This window comes from Anarhichas minor, unplaced genomic scaffold (genome assembly GCF_050575085.1).
Source record: "Anarhichas minor isolate MPS153535 unplaced genomic scaffold, ASM5057508v1 ptg000010l, whole genome shotgun sequence".
In the NCBI taxonomy this organism is placed as follows: Eukaryota; Metazoa; Chordata; class Actinopteri; order Perciformes; family Anarhichadidae; genus Anarhichas; species Anarhichas minor.
The window spans coordinates 13,478,197-13,502,004 of record NW_027466456.1 but is presented as its reverse complement, the minus strand read 5'-3'; the positions used below and the strand labels follow the sequence as shown (position 1 = coordinate 13,502,004).

The 23,808-nt window shown below is 39.6% G+C and overlaps 2 protein-coding genes across 2 annotated transcripts; both read right to left on the bottom strand.

Annotated features, from left to right (window-relative positions):
* Positions 1-394: 394 nt before the first annotated feature.
* On the bottom strand, positions 395-3,323 carry acer1 (alkaline ceramidase 1). The gene is made up of 6 exons (XM_076087275.1): positions 3,210-3,323; positions 2,908-3,022; positions 2,260-2,398; positions 1,226-1,363; positions 996-1,133; positions 395-775 (listed from the first exon to the last, which is right to left on the bottom strand). Exons 1-6 carry the CDS (start codon positions 3,300-3,302, stop codon positions 598-600), a joined length of 801 nt encoding a protein of 266 aa, XP_075943390.1. The 5' UTR covers positions 3,303-3,323; the 3' UTR covers positions 395-597.
* Positions 3,324-5,314: 1,991 nt separating this feature from the next.
* On the bottom strand, positions 5,315-23,477 carry myo1f (myosin IF). The gene is made up of 28 exons (XM_076088285.1): positions 22,973-23,477; positions 18,304-18,432; positions 16,641-16,730; positions 16,438-16,532; positions 16,237-16,324; positions 16,041-16,130; positions 14,922-15,053; positions 14,609-14,743; positions 14,318-14,450; positions 13,664-13,860; positions 13,442-13,522; positions 13,206-13,292; positions 12,937-13,023; positions 12,282-12,449; positions 11,917-12,002; positions 11,423-11,504; positions 11,203-11,309; positions 11,020-11,118; positions 10,783-10,927; positions 10,187-10,301; positions 9,931-10,100; positions 9,611-9,756; positions 8,815-8,961; positions 8,588-8,736; positions 8,386-8,448; positions 7,517-7,724; positions 6,424-6,584; positions 5,315-6,284 (listed from the first exon to the last, which is right to left on the bottom strand). Exons 1-28 carry the CDS (start codon positions 22,973-22,975, stop codon positions 6,208-6,210), a joined length of 3,270 nt encoding a protein of 1,089 aa, XP_075944400.1. The 5' UTR covers positions 22,976-23,477; the 3' UTR covers positions 5,315-6,207.
* Positions 23,478-23,808: the final 331 nt, after the last annotated feature.

The window sequence follows — 23,808 nt, the reverse complement described above, 5'->3', positions numbered from 1 at the left end:
AGTTTGTATAAGCTCTGTGTCTACAATCATCATTGGTGTAAAACATGGAAGGATCTTAAGACGATGGGCCTAGTTCTTGCATGTTTTTGAATAATTTATAGATTTAATCTTATGCTGTATTGTATATTTAAACTGTTCTGGGTTTTTAAATGGAGAGTGCCTTGGTACAATAATTGCATTGTGTAGATTCCTGTGGAACTAGTTCTGTTATAAACTGCAGAGCCTGACCGTCTAAGGGCCTCCTGGCCCCCTGGGAGCCTCTATAGGCCTGTGCCCAGTAGGCCCATTTGGTAATCCATCCACGGTGTAAACAATCGTTTTACAGGATCAATCAATTTAATTTAGATTTAGCAAGTTTTTGTCTTGTGATAAGTTTGTGTAGTAAAAGAAAGAAAAAAAATCTATTTGGGAGTGATCAGGTCAGCGTCCCGTGATTTCAGTTTGTTCTGGGTCAGGCAACTCTTTTAAATCACAGATTGTGTCTTTAAGGTTAGAAGGTAGGGCTGAATAAAGGTCACTAGTGTAAATCATTTTGATGGTTTCCCATTCCTGTACAATACAAAAGTTCTGCCAATGTTACAAATGACTTTAACTGTGTTAGCACCGTTTCTGTGTTTTGGTTGTGCCCTTCAGGACAATGTGAGGTAATCCAACAGCCCATTTATCACAGGGCCAGTACTGCAGTCCAGGCAGAGAGTACGGTATCTCGTAGTTGGCATCCAGGTAAGCAATCAGGGTGCTGGCATAGGCCACAGCTATCACAATCAGAATATGCCTGGAGGACACAGATAATAGAGATCAATACACAAGCAAGGCCTTGAAAAAAAACACCCTGTCTCCTCAAATATACATGTAGATAATACTAATTCCCTCCAGTAAATGATTAGCTCAGTTCTTGGACAACACAGAAGTTAGGGTGGTGTTCGTGGTGAATGATGGGATAGGAAACAGGGTTGGAAAGGAAAGGAAAGGGACACAAGTAAGCCAGGACTTACCAGATACCATGCAGGTAGCAGAAGTTTAGGCGCTGCCAGAAGCTGCAGCCAAAACGGTCACTAACCCAGCAGGAGATGGCGAGCACCCACAGAGCCACCGACAGCTTGCCCAGTCGCAGAACCTTCTGGTCAGTGCAGCTGAGGAAGAGAGAAAACTGGTTATCATAACGAAATGCACAAAAGTGCACCAATTACAGTGACAGATGACCGAAACCTCAGAGTTTTCATACCATCTCATCTCGACAACCACAACGTAAGCCAAATGGAGGCCAAAGCAGTTTAAAATATAGGCATTGGCTGTAGGTTTGACAAATGATGACACTGTGGAGATGACAGTGACCACCAGGACGAGGCTTGAAAATGTGGACCTGTGGATGACAGAGAGAGAAAATACAAGCTGTGAGGCCAGGGCTCGAAGGTTTGAAATCATTTCATGTCAGAACTGGATAGTTATCATTCATTTGAAGTTGTGTTTCGGGCCACCTGATGACTTCAGGTCCAATGTCTGCTTTGTTTTTAGCTCTGTATTTGGTCACCACCAACTCCCGAAGGAAATATATGGCTCATCATATGGCTCATCATATGGCTCATCATTGCTAACAATGTCTGACTGCTTTTTGGTGCTGAAGAGGTACAGTGGGATTTTAGGGCTTTTTCACTGAAAACAGCTGTCAGCTGCGGTCAAAAACAGCACCATGAGAGCGCTGAGAGTGAACCAAAACAGTAAAGATGCAAAGAAAGTTGCAAAAGGGACCCCCTGACCTCTCCGGCCCCTTTGTCTGCGCCAGGTAGGCCCTTTCAGCAATCCATCATTCAGGAGGACCAACTCATGACTTTAAAAAACTTGAAAATCAACGTGAGGTTCTATTGTGAGGGATGTGTGATTCATTTCAGGTGCTCGTCAAAATTTCATTTATCTTTCCCATCTTGGGGTGTGAAATATTTACATAGGTTGGGTGGAGCTTCATCCTTTTACAACAGTAAGAGCACATTTCTGTCACATTCAGGTGAAGCAAGCAACACCACCATTGTGTCTTTGTGACAACAACCAGCTGCAGCTGTCGAACAGGCTCCACGACCGACACAGGTGTAAACCTGTGTTGGAGAGTGCCGTGCCTCAGAAACAGGCAGTCATTGTTTGTTTGTTTTAGTCTTATTAAAGGATTATTGAGCTGCGTGTGTCCTTTGTAACACATGGAGATGAATAAAGACAGAAACAAACACTTTTGGACTAACTCATATGTTCTCTGGTTGATTGCTTTACCTGTCCTTTATAAAAGAAGGGTAGTGTCTGCGGGGGAACCAGAAAGCATATCCCGCCGCCAACACCCACAGGATGGACAGCTCGTCCAACATCTGGCCAACGAAACTAAGTGTCATGTGGAAGTACGCTGAGAAGAGCCCTGCAAAAACAGAGAACGGTCATTTTTTGATGTGAAACTGTTTATGTTTTCATTATATTATAGAAGACAAAACAAAGACAGAGTAGAGAGAAAAGCAGAAGGATTGAGGGGGAGAGATAAGGAATATAAAGTAAAAAAGTTGCCAGAAGAAGCCTCTGGTACTGTGAAACAGTGGTTTATAACCTGGGGGCAGCGACCACACAAGTAGTTGCAAGATGATTTTGGTGATTAACAAGAGAGGAAAAACATTATTGTGGCTACCATATCTATCTTCTGACAAACCTCTTTTTTCTTTGTTCCCCCCTCATAATTACTTTTCATTTATTCACATAAAGCAAGGGTAATTCCTCTTTGTTCAAAAGATATCATTATTATATATATATAATTTATTTACTCAGTGATTCATGTTAATATAACGAAAACAGTCTTTTCTTGAGATTTAAATGAGATAATGTATCTAAAATGGAAAAAAACCCACAAAATGTATAAATGAAGAGAAAGAGACTGACCTACAAATATCATCATGGTCCAGACCATGTGAATCGCCAAGTTTCTCTCTTTGGCGTAAGGGTGCAGAAGGTAGAGCATGATGGGAGATATGACGAAGAAAGAAAAGCTGCTCATCTGCAAGGGAAAACATCAATCAATCAATCAATCAACAAAACAACAAATTAAACATCCAGTCCCTCGCTTTGTCTGTGAGATCATGGATATTAGACATGTATTTTTTTTTATCAAAAAGGGGAAAAAAAACTATATGATTACAGATATTCTGTTAAGATAAATACTACTTCAGTACTGAGATACTTACGGTGTTGAAGTACTCCACTACATGTTCAGAGTGTTTGTAGTTGTCTTCACACCAGTCGATTTCTGAACTCTCATAGGAGAAAACTTCTGCCATCTTTTCACTGGAGTAGACACCTGCCAGTCAGAGAGGGGGGGATCAATAACCACTGGTTTCTGAAAGCACACTTGCAGTTTTTCAAACTTTTGTGTCTGTTGTGTCTATTGCAGATAAACTGGGCGTCTATCCAGGAGGCCTGTCTCGGTGGTTTATGGAAATCACTTTTCAGGTTTGTATTTTTACAGTACTGGTAATCAAATGTGGCTTTGCACCCTTTCTCAGAGCCTTTATGATAGACGTTTAAATGTGATTTAAGCGAGTGTATTATTTAAAGTAAAATAACAACAATAAAACTGATCCTTTACTTAAAGGCGTATTCTAGTGATTCACATGATTACCCACATTAAATACTTCATTACTTTATGAAACACTACAGGGTTTAACTGTGTGATCATTGTGATGTGATAACAAATGTAGTTAAACCTAACTAAAAATGCTTAATATTCATAGGGACAATGAATAATAATCAGCTCCTCCCATGTATGTAAATAGGGGGGACAAAAACACCTCTCAATACAATGCAGTCCAGTTCAACAAAACTAAAATATAGGGTGATTAAAAATCGAATTTACTCATTTCCGACCATAAACATGGTATGGCAAAACTGTTGTAATGAATTACTGTATTGACTGTACAGGTGTACCTAATAAAGTAGCCACAGAGTATAAACAGTATAGAATACAGTGCATATGACTTGATTCAATATTGGGTTATAGTACATCACAGACATATTATTATGGGATTATGATGTTGATATATGTCACTAGGACACAATAAACTCACTACTGATCCCAACATTTGCACTCAGTCACAACAGGAACATCAACTGGAATATTCTATGATTTAAGGTGCGACAGTTTCACACCCTTAGAAAAGTTTCATGTAAGTGTAATTAATTCTTAGTAAAAAAAAAAAAACACCTGTTACTTTATGGTTTTATTATCAGAAACGGATGGATCTTACCTCCCATGCTGCTGTTGCCCCAGCCTCCAGTCCGTCAGTGGTGCTCTGCTCCAGGTGGTATAACAGGTGCATCGAAACGCTGCCGATCCTGTTGCACGAGACTGTGACGTCAAAACTCAACATGCTGAACGGTTTTACAGCTCCGGGCCAACAAGTCAGACAGGTAAAATGTCTGTAATGTACCCACCTTTACCCGAATTAAGGTTAACTTTTAAAGGGAAAAACACTACTAATAAAGACACTGTTGAAAAACTATAAAGTGAGGTCAAAAGTACTTTAAACTCCAATACCAGTGCTGAAAACTCAATAATCAGTGCCTAGGAGTAGTTTTTGCTGTTAAATTGTTATTCAAATACACAGATCAGAAGGACATGGAACAAACGGTCTGAATATAAAAACAGGTGACACAATAGCTTCAGGTTGTCTCTAGAAAAGAGATTCAACCGGTCCACCTGCCGCCGCTGGCTCAGGCCAACTCAAGCCATGCACATTTCAAAATAAATGCACGAGCATTCTGAGTGTGCTAAAGAGCAGGTACGGCGTGTGTGCATGATTTTATTTTGAAAGATGACAGTTCTGCATGATATTAATCATATTTACACAATTAGACAGCGTGGAAGATATACTCAGATCTTTTATAAGAAGCAATACCGTGTTCTGAGTTTAAAATTAACTGTGATTTGACTGTTTTTTACACATTTTGAATAAATATCTTTATTCACACTGCAATTAATTAAACATATATCTATATACAGTATATTATTTCTTATAACCCTGTCAATGTGCTACATTCAAGCTCTAAAACAACAGAAAACATATTTTGTGCATCTTCACAATACATCTGTACAGATATACACACGACTTGTATTATAACAATGTCATATTTGGATTTATGCTTTATATTTTACATTAGATTCAAATGGCACTTTTCCTTTTTATTATTTATTTTCCTTTGTAAACTAGGTTTAAAAATCATTTTTGCTGTGTCTCCTCTCTCTATGTCTTCTTTATAAAAAGACTTTACAATGTAAAATAAAAGAGAAAACTTGTAAAGAGTTGTAAAACTTTTTATTTATCCATATAAAAACAAATATTGATTGACAGTGAGGAAATTACATTGATTTACAAAATCAACCACACATTAAAAAAGAAAAATGCAAAATGTAAAGTTAATAAGTCACCGCTCTCTTTTTTGTTATTCAGAAATATTTTATAACTTACTGATGAAAGCACCAAACCAGTCCAAAAGTCCTTGAGGTAAAAAAATGAAAATATATTTATTTTACTGAGGTGAAGAAATATCAATAATGATATTAGTAATAATAATCATAACTTTTTTCAGTGAGGTCCAAAGTATTGTCTCTGTCAATGTCTTTGATTGGTCTGAAGCAGGTGTGTTAAGGTGCAAACATAACAGTCAAGTTCGATATATTTTCAAATGTCTATTACTACTTGATTTCATGCCGTTGTCTTAATCACAAATACTGAGCAGTATTGGACATTGCTCTGGAGAACAGGGAAAATATAGACTCTGTAGACAACAAAAAGCAATGCCGTATTTTCAGGTCTTTGACATTTTCTTAGGAAAGTAACGGCTCAAAGAAAGGTGTTGTGGGAGTAACAGTGAAGTCAAAGATAGATATTTTTGCTATCATTCAGAATGACAACAGATGAAACCCGAGCAGCTCTTTGCGGTGGACCTGTGTTTTAACAGTCGTGACCATAACAACAATGTATTCTGTGCTCTGCTCCTACAAACAATATATATGTGTCCCTAATATCAGCGAGGTCCAAACAGTTTCCATTATGGATGAACGTCTAACATGCAACCATGAAGAATTCCCAGGCAGTTTCTTTAGCAAACAGTATTTGCTACTTTCAACAAAATACACATATTGCTCAACAGACACAAAGTCCAGCGGGACAGACCGAGCCCCGTTCAGATCTTTTCCACATAGTTACCGGGGAAGAGACCTTCCTTTCCTTGAATCCTGCCAGTCCACCAGCCTGATGCATCTACAGAGAAAATAAATAATTAGAGATAAACATCATGAATCACTGTTTCAAATCTATCAGATCAATACTTTTAGAGCGTACTGATGATTTATATTGATCTCTATTCACGCTTCATCTTGCTTTCTTATCACGCACACACCTTCTTTGATGAGGTTGAACACGTCGTCGGCATTAAAGCTGATCTCGTCCGTGTCCTGGCCGATGTACTGATATAGCGCCCTGCAGCGGGGCCCCTGGAGTTGAGGCTGAGGTTTAGGAGCCGGAGGAGGTTGACGACCGAAACTCATTCTCCTCTGCTTCCTGTTACAAAGAGAGAGCAATTTGGCAAAGGGATAAAAAGAGCCGGTTAAGAGACGGACTCGTGAAGTTTCTTTGGGGCTAAATGGTCAGACAGGGAGAGTCAAACCACAGAGAACATTTTTAGGTTTGCATATCTTCATCAGGGAACTCTTTAAATGCTTTATGTTAATAGTTTCTTATTAAGTTGTAAATGAAATAAATAGAGAGCTGAGTCAGACCAGAACTTTGGATTTAAAAACACACACACTTAAGATCACATCAACATTTGTAATAACACAAATTACTAAAAATCCAGCCTGGGAACAAAACCTTGCTCAAGACACTTCATATTTCTAGATAAGGATAGTAAAATGATCTCAAGTCATTCAATTAATATTTCTGATACAGGGGACTTTAACAAACACCATTTCCCTAAAGACCTTTAGCTCATAATAAATGAGGGGTCGGACAATTATCAGTAACCTTCAGAAACCAACAACATCTATGCCACTTCAAGCATCGATTAGCCAGGTGAACAATCTGAACTCAAGCTCTCTTTTTTAATTCTTCACACAACTTGTTACCTTTCGTGTAAAAACGAGTGCAATACCATGAATGCCTTTCAGGAGAGACCGTCTGTAAATGATCCTTACATTTAAGGCATAGAGATCATAGTAGGGCCTACTTACTAACACTAAACAAACCACTTAGTTTGAAGCATACCCTGGCCAAACTTCAACTCTTTATAAACAGGTTTATTTCTCTCACAATGAAATTCATTCATTTGTTTGGGCTCAGTATGTGTCGAGCCTCACCCTGACATGCCTTGACAACTCGTGAAGCTTCTGTGCACTGATTTTGTTGTGACTAATCAGCTCCACCCACACATGCTGTGATCATGCCTTCCTTCCCCTTCCCCTTTTTTCATATGTCACGAGGTGATATTTCCTTACCCTGACATGCCCTGGTCAGGCACATTGAGGAAGTCCAAGTTCCCCGGGTTGTGCTGGTTTTGGGCCGGGACTCTGGGGGCCCTCTGGGAGCCCAGTTTGGGCGGAGCTGTGCTGGGTGGCCGCCCGTGTTTTTGCGGGGAGGAATATGTGACATTTGATGGTTGGTTGGGAGAGGCTCTGGAAAATTTGGGTGCACCATTCTGGTGCGCTAAGGAGCGGGAAAGTATAATAAAAGTAAAGATTGAACCCAAACGACCTCCAGACTTATTAAACCTCGCAGAAATATTAATCAGATATCATCTTAAGAATTTTAAATTCTATAGTGGGTTTGTAATTGTCAGTGGTGGAAGAAGTATTCAGATAGTTTACTTAAGTAAGTAGCTATAAATTAAGTCAAAAGTAAACAGTACTCTTAATCCAGGCAGAATGACTCCAGTCAGTTGTTTATTACTGGATTGTTACCGATGATGCATTAATGTGTATGCTGCAATTTAGTTGTAGCTGGTTGAAGTAAAGTTCATTTCTACCACTTTATATACTGTTGGGTAGTTTAATCTATTATAACAATCCTTCATATTTTACAAGATCTTTTACATTCGTTTTCTATGTAAAACCTTATTCTTCAAAGCAACTAGTAACCATCGCTGTCAAATAAATGTGGAGGAGTAAAAGTTCAACATTTTAATATAAAAGTGGGTTTAAAGTATAAAGCATAAAATGCAAATAGTCAAAGAACAACAAATTGTACTTGAGTAGATGTACTTACTTACGTTTTAGTCTAAAGGGTCATGTAAATTATCACTTTAAGTAAGATATACAGATAATATACTGAACATAACAATGAAATAAAGTTAGAATTGTGACTTTACCTCTGCTGCCAACATTATTTCTCCCTCCACCACGAGACTGTGGAGCAGTCTTCCTGCTCGGCTCTGATGAAATACATGCTTTGGTTACAATTAACATTCAAATGAACAAGAATCTCTACACAACTACATTTTCTGTAAAGTTTTGCCTTGCTTCTCTTTATTTAAAGGCTCTGCAGTGTCACGATTATTTCGTTTAACTTACTGGAGGACTTGGGTAGACCGTCCCCTACTGTGATGGTGAGGGTCTTCCCTCCAGGTTTGAGCTGGGACAGGTCCCCTTGCCCCCTCTGAAACACCACCACCCTGTTGCCTCCTCCACCCCAGCCCTCCTTCTTCACTCTGAACTCCAACCTGTGTGGGAACAAAGTGGGTTAGTGATTCCAGTTTGTTTTGCAAATATATGTTGTCTGGGCATGTGGGTTTCTCTACCTGTCAGTGAAAGAGATTGTCAGTTTTCTCTTGGTCACGTCCTCGTAGCGTTTCAAGAGCAGACTGAGGAACTCAGTCTTAAAGTTGGACTCCAGCAGACTGTCGTACTGGGACTCATGTATGATGAAGAAATCATCCTGTCTCGTACTGAAGACAAAAATACAGACCATTAAGAGCTGCCAAGGCTGCCATGTTGAACTTTTGAAGTGTCTTTCAATGGCAGTAATAGCTAAAGTTAAACATGTTAAAGATGTGTCAAGCTGTACTTAAGTTGAAGTTATAATGGCTGTACTAAAAGAGTTTAGGTTTCAGTTTTAAAATCCTACTTTAGAAATTATCAGCTACATTTACTTTACATACGTAAACAAGGAAAAGTACTCGTTTCGTAGAAAAATGGTGTATTTTATTAGCTTTGTATATAGTTTTGTAATCTGAAAGGTATTTTATAACCTTGCAGGTCAATGTAATAGATAAACAATACTATGCTCTGTTTGTGGTGTAGTAGAGGTATAAAGTAGCATAAAATGGGAATATTGAAATAAAGTAAAAATTACCTAAAAATGTATGTTTGTGAAAGTTTTTAGCTGATAAAGAAATACAAAGAAGACACAGTTCTGTGACTTCTCAGGTCAGCAGAATATGTTTATCTGCTATATTTACTCTTGCAGCAACAGTGACTTATCACGTAGTGGTTACTGACTGAGAACGCAACATGCTAGTTCTCTTATTTTCCACAACCTCAAATGTTACTATTGCCAGTTGTGGTTAATGTATCTCTGTGAACCTGGAGACCTACCTGAGAGAGACACCAGTGATGCTTCCAAACTCCAGCTTTCGTTTCAGCACCTCCTTTATCAGTCCTTTCTCAGGTCCTTTCTTCACCTTCTCTCGACCAATCAGATAGATGCCCTTGGGGGTCAGGATCAAGTCTCTCTTAATAGACTGGAAAAAACAGAAGTGAGAACTTCATGCAATGCCAGAAAGGAGAAGTCCACAAAGGGCAGTCTTACTTATAACTGTTTTAAAGGGGAAAGACTTTTACACATCTCTAACATCAGTCATTTTCTTGTTGGTCAAATGTTTATAAAACTAAACTTAAGCTTCATGAAGCTTCACCTTGAACCTGCGATCAAACTTGTTGACAGAATCAGTAAAGTCGACACGCTCCCTTTTGGCAAGAAACTGTCGCAGCTCAGGCCTCTGCTCCAGGCCGAGGTAGTCCCCGACAAAGTTTCTGTTGATGCTGTTCTTCCTCCGCTCCTTTGAGTTGTACAGGATGTCTGAGGCTGTGTTGCAACGATGGAAAAACATTCAGAATCACAGCGCCACATGTGTACTTTGAGAGCAACGGCATTTTGTCTTTATAACTCACCCTCCTCTCTCATCTGTTCATACTTCTTCCTGGCAATGTATCTTCTCCAGGATTTCTGAATGATCCTGGCAAAAGTGTCAAACTTCCTCTCCCTCATTTCCTCCAGCAGGAAAAGCTGTGGAGCATTGGGCACGACAGACATTCAGAAATGAACGACAAATATGAAGTCCTTTTATATTTGTCATTTATTTCGGAATATCTTCATTTTCTATAGTATTGCAGAGATTTGCTGAAGTTTAATTAGAACCTTTCTTTGTTCGTTGTTAAAAAAAACAGAAATGAAGTGAAGCTGATTTTAACTACATTATATATTGTTAAGTAATGTAAGTAAATGTTATAATTCATTTTATAAGCTCATCATATTTTCTAAGTAAGATCTTAATTTGTAAATTATTGTAGTCAAGTAAAATGTACAATATTTCCCTCTGAATTGAAGTGGAACTATAAAGTAGCATTAAATGGAAACACTCAAGTACTTGCAAGTACAAGTAGATCAAATATGTACTAAAGTACAGCACTTAAGTAAATGTATTTAATTACGTTATATGGAGGCAAAATACAACGGACAGACTGAAGTACATAAAAAGTTTGTTTACCGATTCAGGGTTCTTGACAAAGACCTTGGTGCGTCCCATCTGGTACTGGTCGTTATCCATGTTGACAGACCGGAGGAGGTGAAGGACCCCCTGCTGCTCTGGACCCCTCCAACATGGCCATGTCTCAGCTGTCAGAATAGCATACCTAGATACGACAAGTCGTATGTTGAACTGTGTCCTTCTTCCAGTACAAACGCAAGGAAAAAAATGCATCCTTTCAACAAGGATTAAACTCACCTATTCAGAAACTTAGCGAAGAGTCTCCGGTACGCAAATCCAGCTCTTCTTACACGTATGTTTTCCCGCAGTCCGAGATATTCAACCTGATGTCTAGCTCTAAAAACAGATGGAATACCACCATTCATCAAGAAGTGTGGTTTGAGTGTAATCATATTCATTTGTCACAGTGAGGATGCTGACCTGCTCTCCTCCCAGTCTTTCGGTCTCTTTGTCTCATTGGGTTTGATGCAGCGGATATAGTGCGGAGTACATTTCATCAGCGTGTTCACCAGATCATTAGCTTGTCTCTGTTGGAAACACCAGTGCACGATCAATGCATTGCTACACCCAAAATTCATTGTATCTTGATCAAAGGACCTTAAGCTTTTAGTTCATGGTTAATCTCACTTTAAAGTCTCACCTTGATCTTTGAGCTGGCTGTGGTTGGCCGGCTTTTCTTATCTGTGTTGAGGTTTTCAGGGAACAAGCTATGGATGAAGTTACTGTAGAGACAAATTCAAAGGATTTTTATTAAACATTCCATAAGTGACCCCAGAAAAGGTGCATGGCAGCTATCCACTGGTGGGCCTCAGAGCACCATCTAGTGTACTGCATAGGTACTTCCAAATGGTTAGATTCAATTTTACATTGGGTCATTTACAAAGGTAGTTGTGTTTATATCTTATTGTGCTCACACGACACATCATCAGTGTCACCACTGTCAGCTAGCTAACATTCTAACATTTGGGTCATTAAAGCTGATGGTGACGTCACATATTTACAGCCCGGTTTACTTTTAATCCTTCTTTTTTTTGTCATGTTGGTTTTTTTCTAATTTATTTGGGAAGGTTTTCAACAATCAGAAGTGGGCCTTAAATTACAAAAGGTTGAGAACTCCTGATGTAAGAGACTTACTGTTCGCTGCTTTGCATGAGCTCGATGAGGTCAGGGAACAGCACATCCCGGTTTCTCTCACAGAAACCAGCGATATCGTACGACACCTGAGACGACATTATAACATTATAACTGCTATATAAACGTAATACACCAGGCAAACATTATTATTTAGGAGAGAATGTTGTCAGATTATTTGCTTCACATGTGTTTATGCAGCAACAAACATGTCTACTTCCTCTTTGTGTCACTAAAACCTTAATCATAACACACATCTGCCAACAATTAGAGGCAGCAACACTACTGTTTCAAATAAATCCAATACATAATCTATCTATAGTATTTCTGCTGCTGGAGAGTCAGTTTGACATATTTCATGTTCCTACCTTGCCAGCGTAGTGATGTATGATGAAGCCCGAGTTCCAGCTGTTGAAATGTTCATGTGTTCCCACTGCGGCCTGCAGTTTCTGCAGCAGAGTGCCATCTGCACCCTCTCCTTTGGCATGCATGGTGGCGCACACATCATCCAGCACGCTCATTACGCCGGGAGGGTTCTGCAAGGAGAGGATGGTTTGGACGAAGTTTACTATAAACAATCACCACTTGCAACTGATTTGAAAGTGTCTGGGAATAACAAGAAATACCCTTCATCAAACATACATAATAGAGTCATTATTTGGTGTTAAGTAGATAATACAAGAACAATATATTGATTATGTCCTATTTAAAATATAGACAAAACCATTAAAGTCAGATAAAAACATTCGTCTATGTTTCACAAAAACAGAGTAACAAAACAAACATTTCACATGGTATTTCACATGAGGTGATATTCTTTGCTGTTTTTGACCTTGGGAGTACTGCCTTTTTTCCTGACTTTGTTTTTGGGAATCATAGACATGCTACTTTTTATAGGCAGAGCCCCGAGTTAGTGCTGGTCCCTTGCAGGACATGCACACTTCTTTCCTTGTTTGAACCGCTTCAAATTGTATTTATTTATTTGTTGGCCTCTTGGTTAGGGTGACGCAGCTAAGAGCTTACCAATTTATTTTCAATGAGGTCGCACACAATCTTGTTGTTGAAGTACTCAATGGGAGTCCACTTGATGCCCTCTTGAACGTACTCTTCCTGAGAGAAATTTAGCAGACATAGAAAGAAAAGAGCATAGAGGAGAACAGACTGAAATACATTTTAAAGACAGTGGATTTTAAATATTCACAACCATATTTAGCCTAAATCAAATAAAACAGAACCCCATTTGCCCAGCATAGTGTCGAGGTTAAGAGACAAGGAAGACAAAAGTAAGTTACCTGTTCAGCCTTCAGAGTCAGTTCAATAAAGATCTGTTGCAGTTTCTCATTGACAAAGTTGATACAGAACTGCTCAAAGCCATTTCTCTGCCAGGGGAAGAGTCATTCCAGTCAAAATCACATTATCACCACAGTAAAACAAATCCTGCTGTGCTGCACCGTCTATAAAACTAACATCTGTTATTTTCGCAGCAGCCTATAAATATTATGGACCTGCAAGTTATCAGGAGACTAACCTGGAATATCTCAAAGCCATAAATGTCAAGTACTCCGATACTGAATTCCTCATGTGGTTTTTGAATGGCTTTATTTATGGCCTGGAGAAGACAGACAGGGTAAAATCAGAAGGGAAATAAAAAAATACAGATTTATCTCAACTTGTGTAGGTATCTCAGTAAAAACAGGATGCTTCCTCATTTCATTTTTTTTTTTACTACTGAGATAAAAGGTTTGACTACCTCCACCAGGTAGTCAAAGAGTCGTGCATAGAGGGCTTTGGCCAGGGCATCTCGCGTGTAGGTGGCCTGCTCCTGGTTCAGGGTCACATTAATGGACTCATTCTTCCCTGCCCACTTTGACTCCATCTTCCGGCCGGTCAGCTTGTCCTGCAGACGGCTGGGATCAATGCCCAGCAGATAGGCGGGAAAGGCAAGCACTAGAGCAAACAAAAGCAAACTATTTTTAATCCACACAAATGTATTATGCCTAAATGAGGCTAATAATAAAGACTCAGATATGTTGCGCTTCAAAATTGAAAGTGCACATATTGCCTGAGAATGTATCTTTCTGCAGTAGATGTAGACGTAGCTGAATAAAGTCTGCAGTAGCTTAAATTGTACAATACTAGAGAGGTGTAAACACCAATTATCTACACTGTAGGGAATCCCCAGGCAGCAAGCACAGGCGATGATAAACAAAGTACTGATGTGCACAGACTATCAATTATCAGTGCCATGTCTGCCATGGGAGTGCTTTGTCATGGTGAGCTCTAATTTACTCACATCCATTTGGGAGAAAATGGGGCATTTTATACGTCAGGTGGGAATGTTTGTGCACCTTCATGGGTGAGTGAATCCATGTGTGCCTGATGTCTGTGCATGTGTGGCACTCACAGTCTGTGCTCTCCACCTGCCCATAGTTGCCTGCCTCTATGAAGCTGATATTTCCCAGGTGGAGGATGCCTGCGACGATTTGCAGGACCTGAGTCTGGATGTCGCCTGGGATCCCAATCACCTGCATGGCTTCCTGGAGACCACAACACAAAAGCAGACAGTGACATCGACATTCAGTGCAAATATTTGATGATCATAAGCAAATTAAAGTCCTGTGTCACAACCAGTCATTACAAAATATGATTATTTCAGCTCCTAATACAGATTTTCTCCAGTATACTGTATATGTACCATAGTCTCTCGGAAATCTTTGCTGTCGTTGGTCCCATCCACCTTGTAGGTCCCAGACTGGTTGAGGTAGCAGTAGTAGTCTGGGGTCATGATGCCCAGGGCCTCTTTCTGCTGATCGTTGGCGCCCTCTATCATCTGGAAGACAACAGTGCAGGTAGAAGAGCAGTTAAACATGAATCCCAATGGGCACCAACAATATGAGGAATAGTTCCATTTCATCAGCATGTTATTGATTGACATTGACTGGACAGTATGGATGGCTGGTTTTCTGTGACTAATCTGTGACTGTGCACGCCTCTCTTCAGCCTCTGACCTGATAGTAAATGTGGAAGTTCCTCTCGTTCTCATTCTGGCTCACCCCCCTCGACTTCTCCAGCAGGAAGTTTGAGATTTTACCACCGTCTGGCTCTCCGCCTCTGCTGAACTGAATCTCAAAGTATTTCCCCTGGTAGATGCAAAAATCACAGGTGTCAGTAGATAAAAAATGGCAACGCAGGTGCAAAGTACAAGGGTAAGCAGAGGAATTTCCCCTCGTTGCCGATGATCCTGACACACTGCTAAAGCCTTTTTAAACAATAAATACAAGCAAATAAAGATAGCATAGATAAAATCAAAATGTCCTAAACTGCTGCTCTGGCATAGCTACAAAATAGTCCGAACACATCTAACTGCATTGAACCGAACACAAAACCACTCAACGCTACGTCAACAGTGACAGGAAACTCTAAAGCTAAACACATGCACAGTGATGTGGTTTATAAGTGTGAAATTAAAGCCTCAGAACCCCACTGGTGAGAAATAGGAGGGGATGAAATGAAGAATACTTCTGAAGTGCAATGAACTGCCATAATCACACACCAGCTGGCTCCTAAATACTTTTATATATAACATTATATACCCTTTTCACTGCATACTTTCAACACTCAAAGTAGTTTACATTTCTATTTTTGATCTTTGGATCTACAATCTCTTTGGATAACATAAACTGTATTTGTTATTTCTTATTAGTTACTTAAAACACAGGTAATCAGAGTTGAGTAGTTGAGTCTTTAATATATTTCTGTTCAATTTTTTGGTGTTTATTTACTGGGCATTCAGTATTACGGACGTCCACATTGTTGGTGAGATGGTGTTTTCATCTCGGTTGGTCTATGTTGTCAGATTTCTTCTGTTGTTCTTGAATTATTCTCTCTCTTTGAAAGAAAACAACACCAATAGTCTACAGTCATGCAATCAGCCCTGCGACCTCGTGGTGGCGCTAATGGAAGACTCAGTAGATGTTATGATTAATCCTCTGGGCTCCATGAATATCTGTGCAAAATGACAATCCATCCAGTGGTTGTTGAGATAGTTCAGTGTGGACCAAAGCACATTTCCAAATATATTTCAATCATGTCACGTCTGCATGCTGGGAAGTAAAGATCTCACTCACAAAACGACTGGAGTTGTTGTTGCGGACAGTCTTGGCGTTACCAAAGGCTTCCAGCAGAGGATTTGACTGTAGAATGATGTCTTTTACATGCTGCAACACACATACAACAACACAGTGACAGTGTGAGACACAACAAAAGCACCAACAGTACACAGCACACTGCAGGAAGTCTGAAGTCATTGCTTTCTGTCTCTACCTGAACTTTCGATCCTCCTCCAGATACTTTGGAAATGTAACCCATGATGTATTTGGCAGCCACTGTCTTTCCAGCACCACTCTCACCGCTACCACAATACCATGAAATAAAAAGACAGCACACCAGAAACCAACTAAAAGTTACTCAAACTACCAACACTAACGAACGAAGTGAGAAGAAAAACAGGGCTGTTGTGATCACCTAATGATGACACACTGATTCTCTCCATCGATCATCATGTTTCTGTACATGAAATCAGACAAGGCGTAGATGTGGGGTGGATTTTCATATTGGGCCTACAGAGACGAAGGAGAGAAAGTTACAGTAATGGAGTAAACAACAACAAGGCGAACCATAATATTGTTACAGGACATGGCGATAAAATGCTGAAGAATTTTACTTACAGCTCCTTGGTACATTTCGATCTCTCTGTCAGTGAAATAGGGCATCTGTTTGAACGGGTTAATTGATATCAATACAGGGCCGATGTATGTCTGAGTGGCAAAGTTCAGGAACATGGTGGAAACATAGGCTAGTGAATTACTGCTGGTACCAAAGGATGGGACGTTTCCAATAGAGTTATTGTGCTTTTTAGACCAATAAGAATATCAATATTTGATACTTAAAGATTGATATATAATATATTCTGTTGTTTTTCCTACATAAATTAATTACATTAACAAACATTGTTGATCAACAACAAAAATACAGAGATAAATAGCCGCAACAGATGAAATTAAAATACCTTTTGTCATTATATTAATCAATTGAGTCAAGTTTATCATCTTAATTTAGTCAGTTATAATTTGCTTATTAGCACTAAATACAAAGTACAGCTGAAGTTGATGGGAATGTCTTTCATTTTGCAAGAATTTGGCCATAAACAAAATAGTTTTGACCTGATGATGGCACAAGATTAAAAGTCAAAGGATCACCAAAATGATTACGATTCATCCTGGTGAGGACACGAATGTGTGTACCAAATTTCTTGGCAAATATCCAACAGTTGTCTTGACATTTCACTCAAAACCCTGAATATCAACCTCATGGTGGCGCTAGATAAAACTCGGAGGATCACCAAAGTCATCAGGATTCATCCTCTATGAACTTTAAATGTCAAACCAAATTTCTTGCTTCTCCATCAAATAGTTGTTGAGATATTTCAGTCTGAACCAAAGTGGTGGGACTGACCAACAGACATCCGCATCTGGGCAATGCTGCTGGCTGATACATTACAAACTATTTAGTCAATACTTAGGTCATGAGTCCACCATGACTTACGTCCAACAGCTCTAAAGTTGTTTTTATCTATGCAGGGAAATTGTCTAACTAGTAGTTAATGATTGATGATCCACCAATAGGCGTTCCTTAAAATTATACATCCTGTGAAATCATGACTTGTTGCTGCAGTGGAGTCTGACTTGAGGTGAAATCAGCTGCTCTTGCTTGCATATTTGATGTGAACTTGTTTCCTGAGTCTAAATATGGGTTTGAAGTTCAGCTGTGTTCTAAGAAGACGGAAGTGAGTGATTGAGTCACACAGTGAATGCAGAAGAGGAAGAGTGCGTTCATTATATTTATGCCCTTGTTTGGTTGATAGTTTGACTGTATTTTTGTGTTTTGTTTCGGGAATTTATGTAAAGAGGGATGTTGTATTATTATAGTGTAGGACATTAGTGGACTACGGACAAAAAATGTATTTGACATAAATGGAAATGGGTAATCATTTTTTTTTTTCTGGTGCCTTTAAGTTACACAAGGTTAAGTCAGACTTGAGGCTGAGATCTGATGACAGGCTCACACTATTGACACATAATGGCAAAAACTCCTGTCCCACAAACATTATTACTTCCTCTCCACAAGGATCTCTAAACAATACTCTAAACTTGTTTTGCTGCCAATTAGTTTCCGTTGTAGCTAAGCTTGCTAATGTCCCAGCAGTTAAATTGTTAGAATTCTAAATCAATATTTGTGACTACAACCAATTTCAAGACTGGGCAGAAATAAAAAAAAACTAAATAACTAAATAAAGAAAATACAAAATGTAAACGTCAGCTTGTGGGATACAAAGATGTAGTCGTCCAGGTATCTTTTCTTGAGGTTGTCCACAATGGCGTCCTCAGTGATCTTGGATAGGAGGACCATGTCGTCCACTCCGCTTTGCTTCACATTTTGACTCTGCCAGTGGTACTTTGCCTGGATCACACAAAAGTGGAGAGAAAGAAAGAAATTCACTATGGGGGTTGAGATACCGCTTTTCTTTGAATTCATTATTTATTTATACATCCATTCTAGTTACTGTAAGTTGAATAATAGAATGGAAATATAACCAAGTTTAAAGGGGCACACCACCGATTTTACACATTGAGTGTTTATTTACTCGCCATGAGGAGTATGTTTGAAAAAGCTTGGCTTGGAGACTGCAATTTTGTTTTCTTTCATATAAGGAAGGTCAAAAGAAAAATGCTATCGTGAATCCAGTGTTTTGGGGTTTGACCTACTTGATACCCAATCATTATATCTCAGGCTCCGCTGGTTGAATTTAACTTGTTTTTTTCCTAAATCTGTGTCTTATTAAAATGTAAGTGCCTTCAGGTTAAAGTGCACACTCCAAAATAAGCTCTTAAAACTAGAAAGGTGCACTCAATAGTGTGCAGATCTCCGGCAGGTGTGTCTGCAACGACCACTGTTGCGTGATTGAATGAATACAACTCACAATTGGCTAACCCCCCCCCCCCCGTCTAGAAACCAATGATCTGTAAGGCGCCGTAAAACACACTTGAACAAGCGGAGATGAACGCAGGCAATCGGCTCGAAGTCGTCGTAAACGAGACGTCATACAATCTTGCCAAAAACTAAATTAAACTCACCAGGCTGTCTGCCAGCTTAGGAGCAGCTGTGTTGCGATGAAGTACAGCAGTATGTTGGTAGTTTAGTTAGCGATTAGGCGAACACACCGTCCAAAACATTCAAAGTGAGCCACAGAGCGGCGGCCGAGAGGTACGCAGATGTGTGTGTGCTAGTAGTTACGTTAGCAGTTAGCCAAACACAGCTGTTCTACCCCAACAGTAGCAGACAGGGGTCAGAGATGCACTTAGATGCGTCATCACTAGCGTCCGCTACCGGTCGACGGGCCGGTTAAGAGTAGTAAGTGAGGAGTCAATGGCAGTTTAAAACACGCAATAAAAGGTGTTTTAAAAAAGCGTTAGTCACCACAATCACCAGAGGTTCTTGAGCATGCAGCCATAATTGGGCAACCAAAATATAATGTAGTTATCTGCAGCAGAATGCGAGATTAGCCGTGGACAGACACAGAGGTACACACTCACGCACACACACGACCAATCGCATGATACTGGTGAAGTTAACTAATGGAACTGAAGTGAGACAGACAGACAGACAGATCTCTAAGTCTCACAGTCTCACAGTCTCTAATAAAGAAGGTCAATGACAAAGACACATTTGGCATCAGCACAGATGTGTTTTAACAATGTAACAAACTGTGGTTGCCATTACAGGAAGCTGGGGCTGGTTGCCATGCGACAGGTCACAGATGAGGTGAGCTGATTTTGTAAGTTTGACACTTTAGAGAAGCACCACCAAACTCTGTGATCTGTCTGACTATACGTCAATATGAACAGTACCTGATCACAACAACAACAACGGCTTTAAGTTAATGATTGATATGTTGTGAAACGATGTCTTTATTATTCGGAGGGCATTATTGTTGCCGCAGACTGTTTTCCATTGACACCTTCTCACAGAGCCCTGAAGTGATCTCACACCCTGCGGCTTGGTTTTCCCTAAAAGACGCTGGTCTGTTTGATGTGTTTCTAACAGGTCTCGTCATTGGCACGGTGGTTGGGCTGTGGTCTGGGGCTTCAACTTAGTGCACAGGGAGTGCACAGGGAGAAGCCTACAGGTGCGCTTCAATGTTGCACCTCAGACCGACAGTCACCAGAAGGAAAACATACTGATACTGATAGAGCTGAGAGAGAGTTTTCTTTCACTTAATTCCCTTCTTTTTCAATTTGTTGCTTTGTTATATTCTGCACTAAATCGAATTAAAAGTATTCAATAACAGTAATATGAAACCACTAATCTCAAAAAATCTGGAAAATCAAAAAATCAAAGGCTTTTATTACTGGAATATCATAAAATAGTAGACATCTTAAACCTGATCAATCAGTACAAACGTGTGTTGTGCAACATATAAGCATGAAGATGTAAGATACCAAATATGTCAGAATATGTTTTAATGCTCAAAAAAGATTCAACATACATCTTAATATGTCAGTAAAAGACATACCATGTCCCGTAGCTCGATTAAAGTCTACGTCATTAACAGTGTATGCGTCATTCAGCGGTATTTATATTTCAACATTTTTAGGGGTAATTCTGACAGAAGTCGTATGAGTGTAAATCTAATTAAAACCTGTGAAATTCTGACAGAAGTCGTATGAGTGTAAATCTAATTAAAACCTGTGAAATCAAAAGCAGTCACGCTATCAGTCTGTTACAAATATCCTTATTTTCACTCCCTTTGACCCGAATTATATAAAGTGTATATTACAGACTTAAAGGATAAATAAATTTACTCCCATCAAGCGGGGATTCGTGATATTCATTCAGACAGAAAGCTGAACGTCGTTCCTGTGGATTTGAACACTGGACCGACGCACGGACCGAATCTTTCCATTGACTTTGTATGCAATTGCGCTGCTTCCAAAATTCACTTTGCATAGTGTTTGAACCATTGACTGCATACAAGAAGAACAAACAGACCCGATTCTTGGACCAGATGGTGTCTACCACTCACCTATTTGTGTGTAAGGACCATAGGCATGAAATCAACTGTGTAGGAATAAAATCAGTTTTTCGTAAATGTTTCAACTTTTGTTCCCGATCATCCCAGCACTCATCCACGACTACGTTTTCTACTCTGGACCTAAAACAGTCTTGACCTCTTAACTCTGGAACAGCCTCCCTGTTGAAATCCATCTTCTACCTCAGTGACTTCCTTAAAATCTCTACTATAAAATATATTTTGTGAAGCATGTCTGGCAAAGTGGTGTCCTAATTGTCCAAACAAATTATTTTATTGTTTTATTTTATTTAATAAAAACATAAAATGTTTGCACAAAGTTTACTGCAGGGCATTTTTGGTGAAAAATGTTTGTTTGACTGTGACATATATGAAAAAAAGCCACCTATACCTGTAGCCATTTTGTTTGTGGCACTCAAAAGCATCAAACATGCAGCAACAACTTCTTCCAGACAAAACAGTTTTTAATGTTGTGTTGTGGTAATTCATTCATAATATAGTGGGAAGCTCCACTAATGTCACTGTGACCAGTTTTCCTTTTAGAAACACTTTCTACTCTTAGAAAACTCGAAACAGTTACTAGAGAAACTTTGCTAGTGAGTTCAAACATGTTGATGCCTTGAGAACCACAAACAAAATTCCTGTTAACATATTGCAGTTTTGGCAGAAGCCACACCAGTCGAGGTCTCAAAAATCTCGTTGCATAAAACCGGAACTTTCTGCACAAAATACAAAACAAAGCTGTGTGAGCTGATCCTTTAGCATCCATATTTCTGCCTGAGACGCTGCCTCTGCTACTTCACTGTGAGCATGTCTGTCATATTTAAATGGACAATTGTGTACAAGCAGCCTCCTCAGGCCTTTCTTTATTACGCCTCTGCCTGCATCTCACCTGTGAATCTAATTTTTAAATAGCTAAATGATTATGGTGATTATAGGAAAACTGTTTTTCAAAACAAGGTTCTTTTTAAATTGAGTGAAAGCACTCGCAGTTACATTTATCTACACATTTTGGAGATCTTCACCATTAAATCTACTGACTGAATGTAAATGCAATGACTTTTGGCTGCATGTTTGAGCTTATTATGAGTTTGGACCACTCTGCGTGTGAGTAGGAAGTGTTGTGACAGAAAGTTCTCCTGCAGTCCACTTCCCCCTCTCACACCTCATCTCTGCCTCTTGTGAAACCCCATAAACTTTGTACATGCAACCAGTTCTCTTCCTGCAACTGCCTGCTGCTCACAGGGGGGCTGCCAAAGCTGTTTAACGTAATGTGAAATACATCTCGCAAACTGAGATTACACTACAGTAACTACACGGTATATTTAAGATAATGTATTTTACTGCTCATTTGAACATTAACACCCTCATATTATGTATTATGTGTATGTTTGTTCTCTGTACACTTTAAGTCAAAATTTTACAAGGTAAAATCCACATTTTTATCTAAAATACAACCATAAATCAAAGTAACAGAACAATGCAATCAATTCATTTGAGCTGTATAGAGTCTCAATGAAAGGGATCTTCCTGAAAAAGAGGAAACTCACTCTGCTGTTGCTGTGAAGGAGCTGGATTTCCCTGAAGAGATTGCCTTTTAAGACACGCTATCACATCCTTTATCCCGTCAAAACGAACTTTAAAACTTGAAATTCCCTCTTATGACTTGCCAAATGGAAACTACTGAAATTAAATGTAGTTAATCATGCGCTGTTGTCCCTTTCACAAAAAGAAAACAGCTTTAAAATGCTGTTTTTTTTTGTAAAGCAAAAGCATCAAGGGTGAAACTGTAAGATCATCTTACATGTATGTGAAGAAAAGACACATTAGGTCTAGTTTTAGAAGCATAACCACACGTTACAGCTGTCTGAAGGTGTGTGAGAGATAGCAAATGAAGGTGTGGTACCGTACCATTGTTCCAGCGGGCCTCCTCTCTTCCTCAGGTGTCCACTGTCCAGAGAGTGTGTGTGTGTGTGTGTGTATATGTGTCGTTAAAATCCACACGTTGACCTCTTCAGACTGCAGCCATCACAGCAGTCAGACGGTCAGAGCCAACAGCAGCCAGAGACCTACAGTACAAGACATCCACTGACACATTCAAAAAGTTACTTCCTCATACTCCCACAGATGCAGTGTGTGAAACAAGAACTGCACGCACACGCGCTCACACACACACACACACACACACACACACCCACACCCACACAAAGTCGAGCTGCTACTTCTGTATTTCTGTTGTATTTAAAGTCATCAGAGCGAGTTTGAAATAAGAATGACCTAACGGGCCGATTACAGCGTCTGTGTCAGCAGATCTGAAGGTTAAACGGCACAATTAGTCAATCCAATTCATCTCGACAGCAGCAGACAAGAGTTAATGGCATCAACAACCACAAAGTGATAATTATCTTCAAACAGTTGCCAAATGATGGTGTTTCAGTTGTGAGCTGCCGGCTCCACCCAGGCTGTGGTTACTTGACTTTGGTTTGTGTCGTCAGAGAGGCTGCTGCTTCCAACGCCCATAATAACTGATGCAGGTTCACGCAGAGGTACACTGTGCTTACAGGGGTGTGTGTAGGTGTCAAACTGTTGTTTTTACTGTTTTATGTCATTCTAATTGAGATTTCTTTCAACAGTCGTGACAGTGTGTGGCTGGTATATAGAGGTAAAGTCTCTATACAGCGTAGTCAACGGCAAGAATCAAATGAAAGTCTCATTTTGTCAAAAAACTGTTGAAGTATAAGACTGTG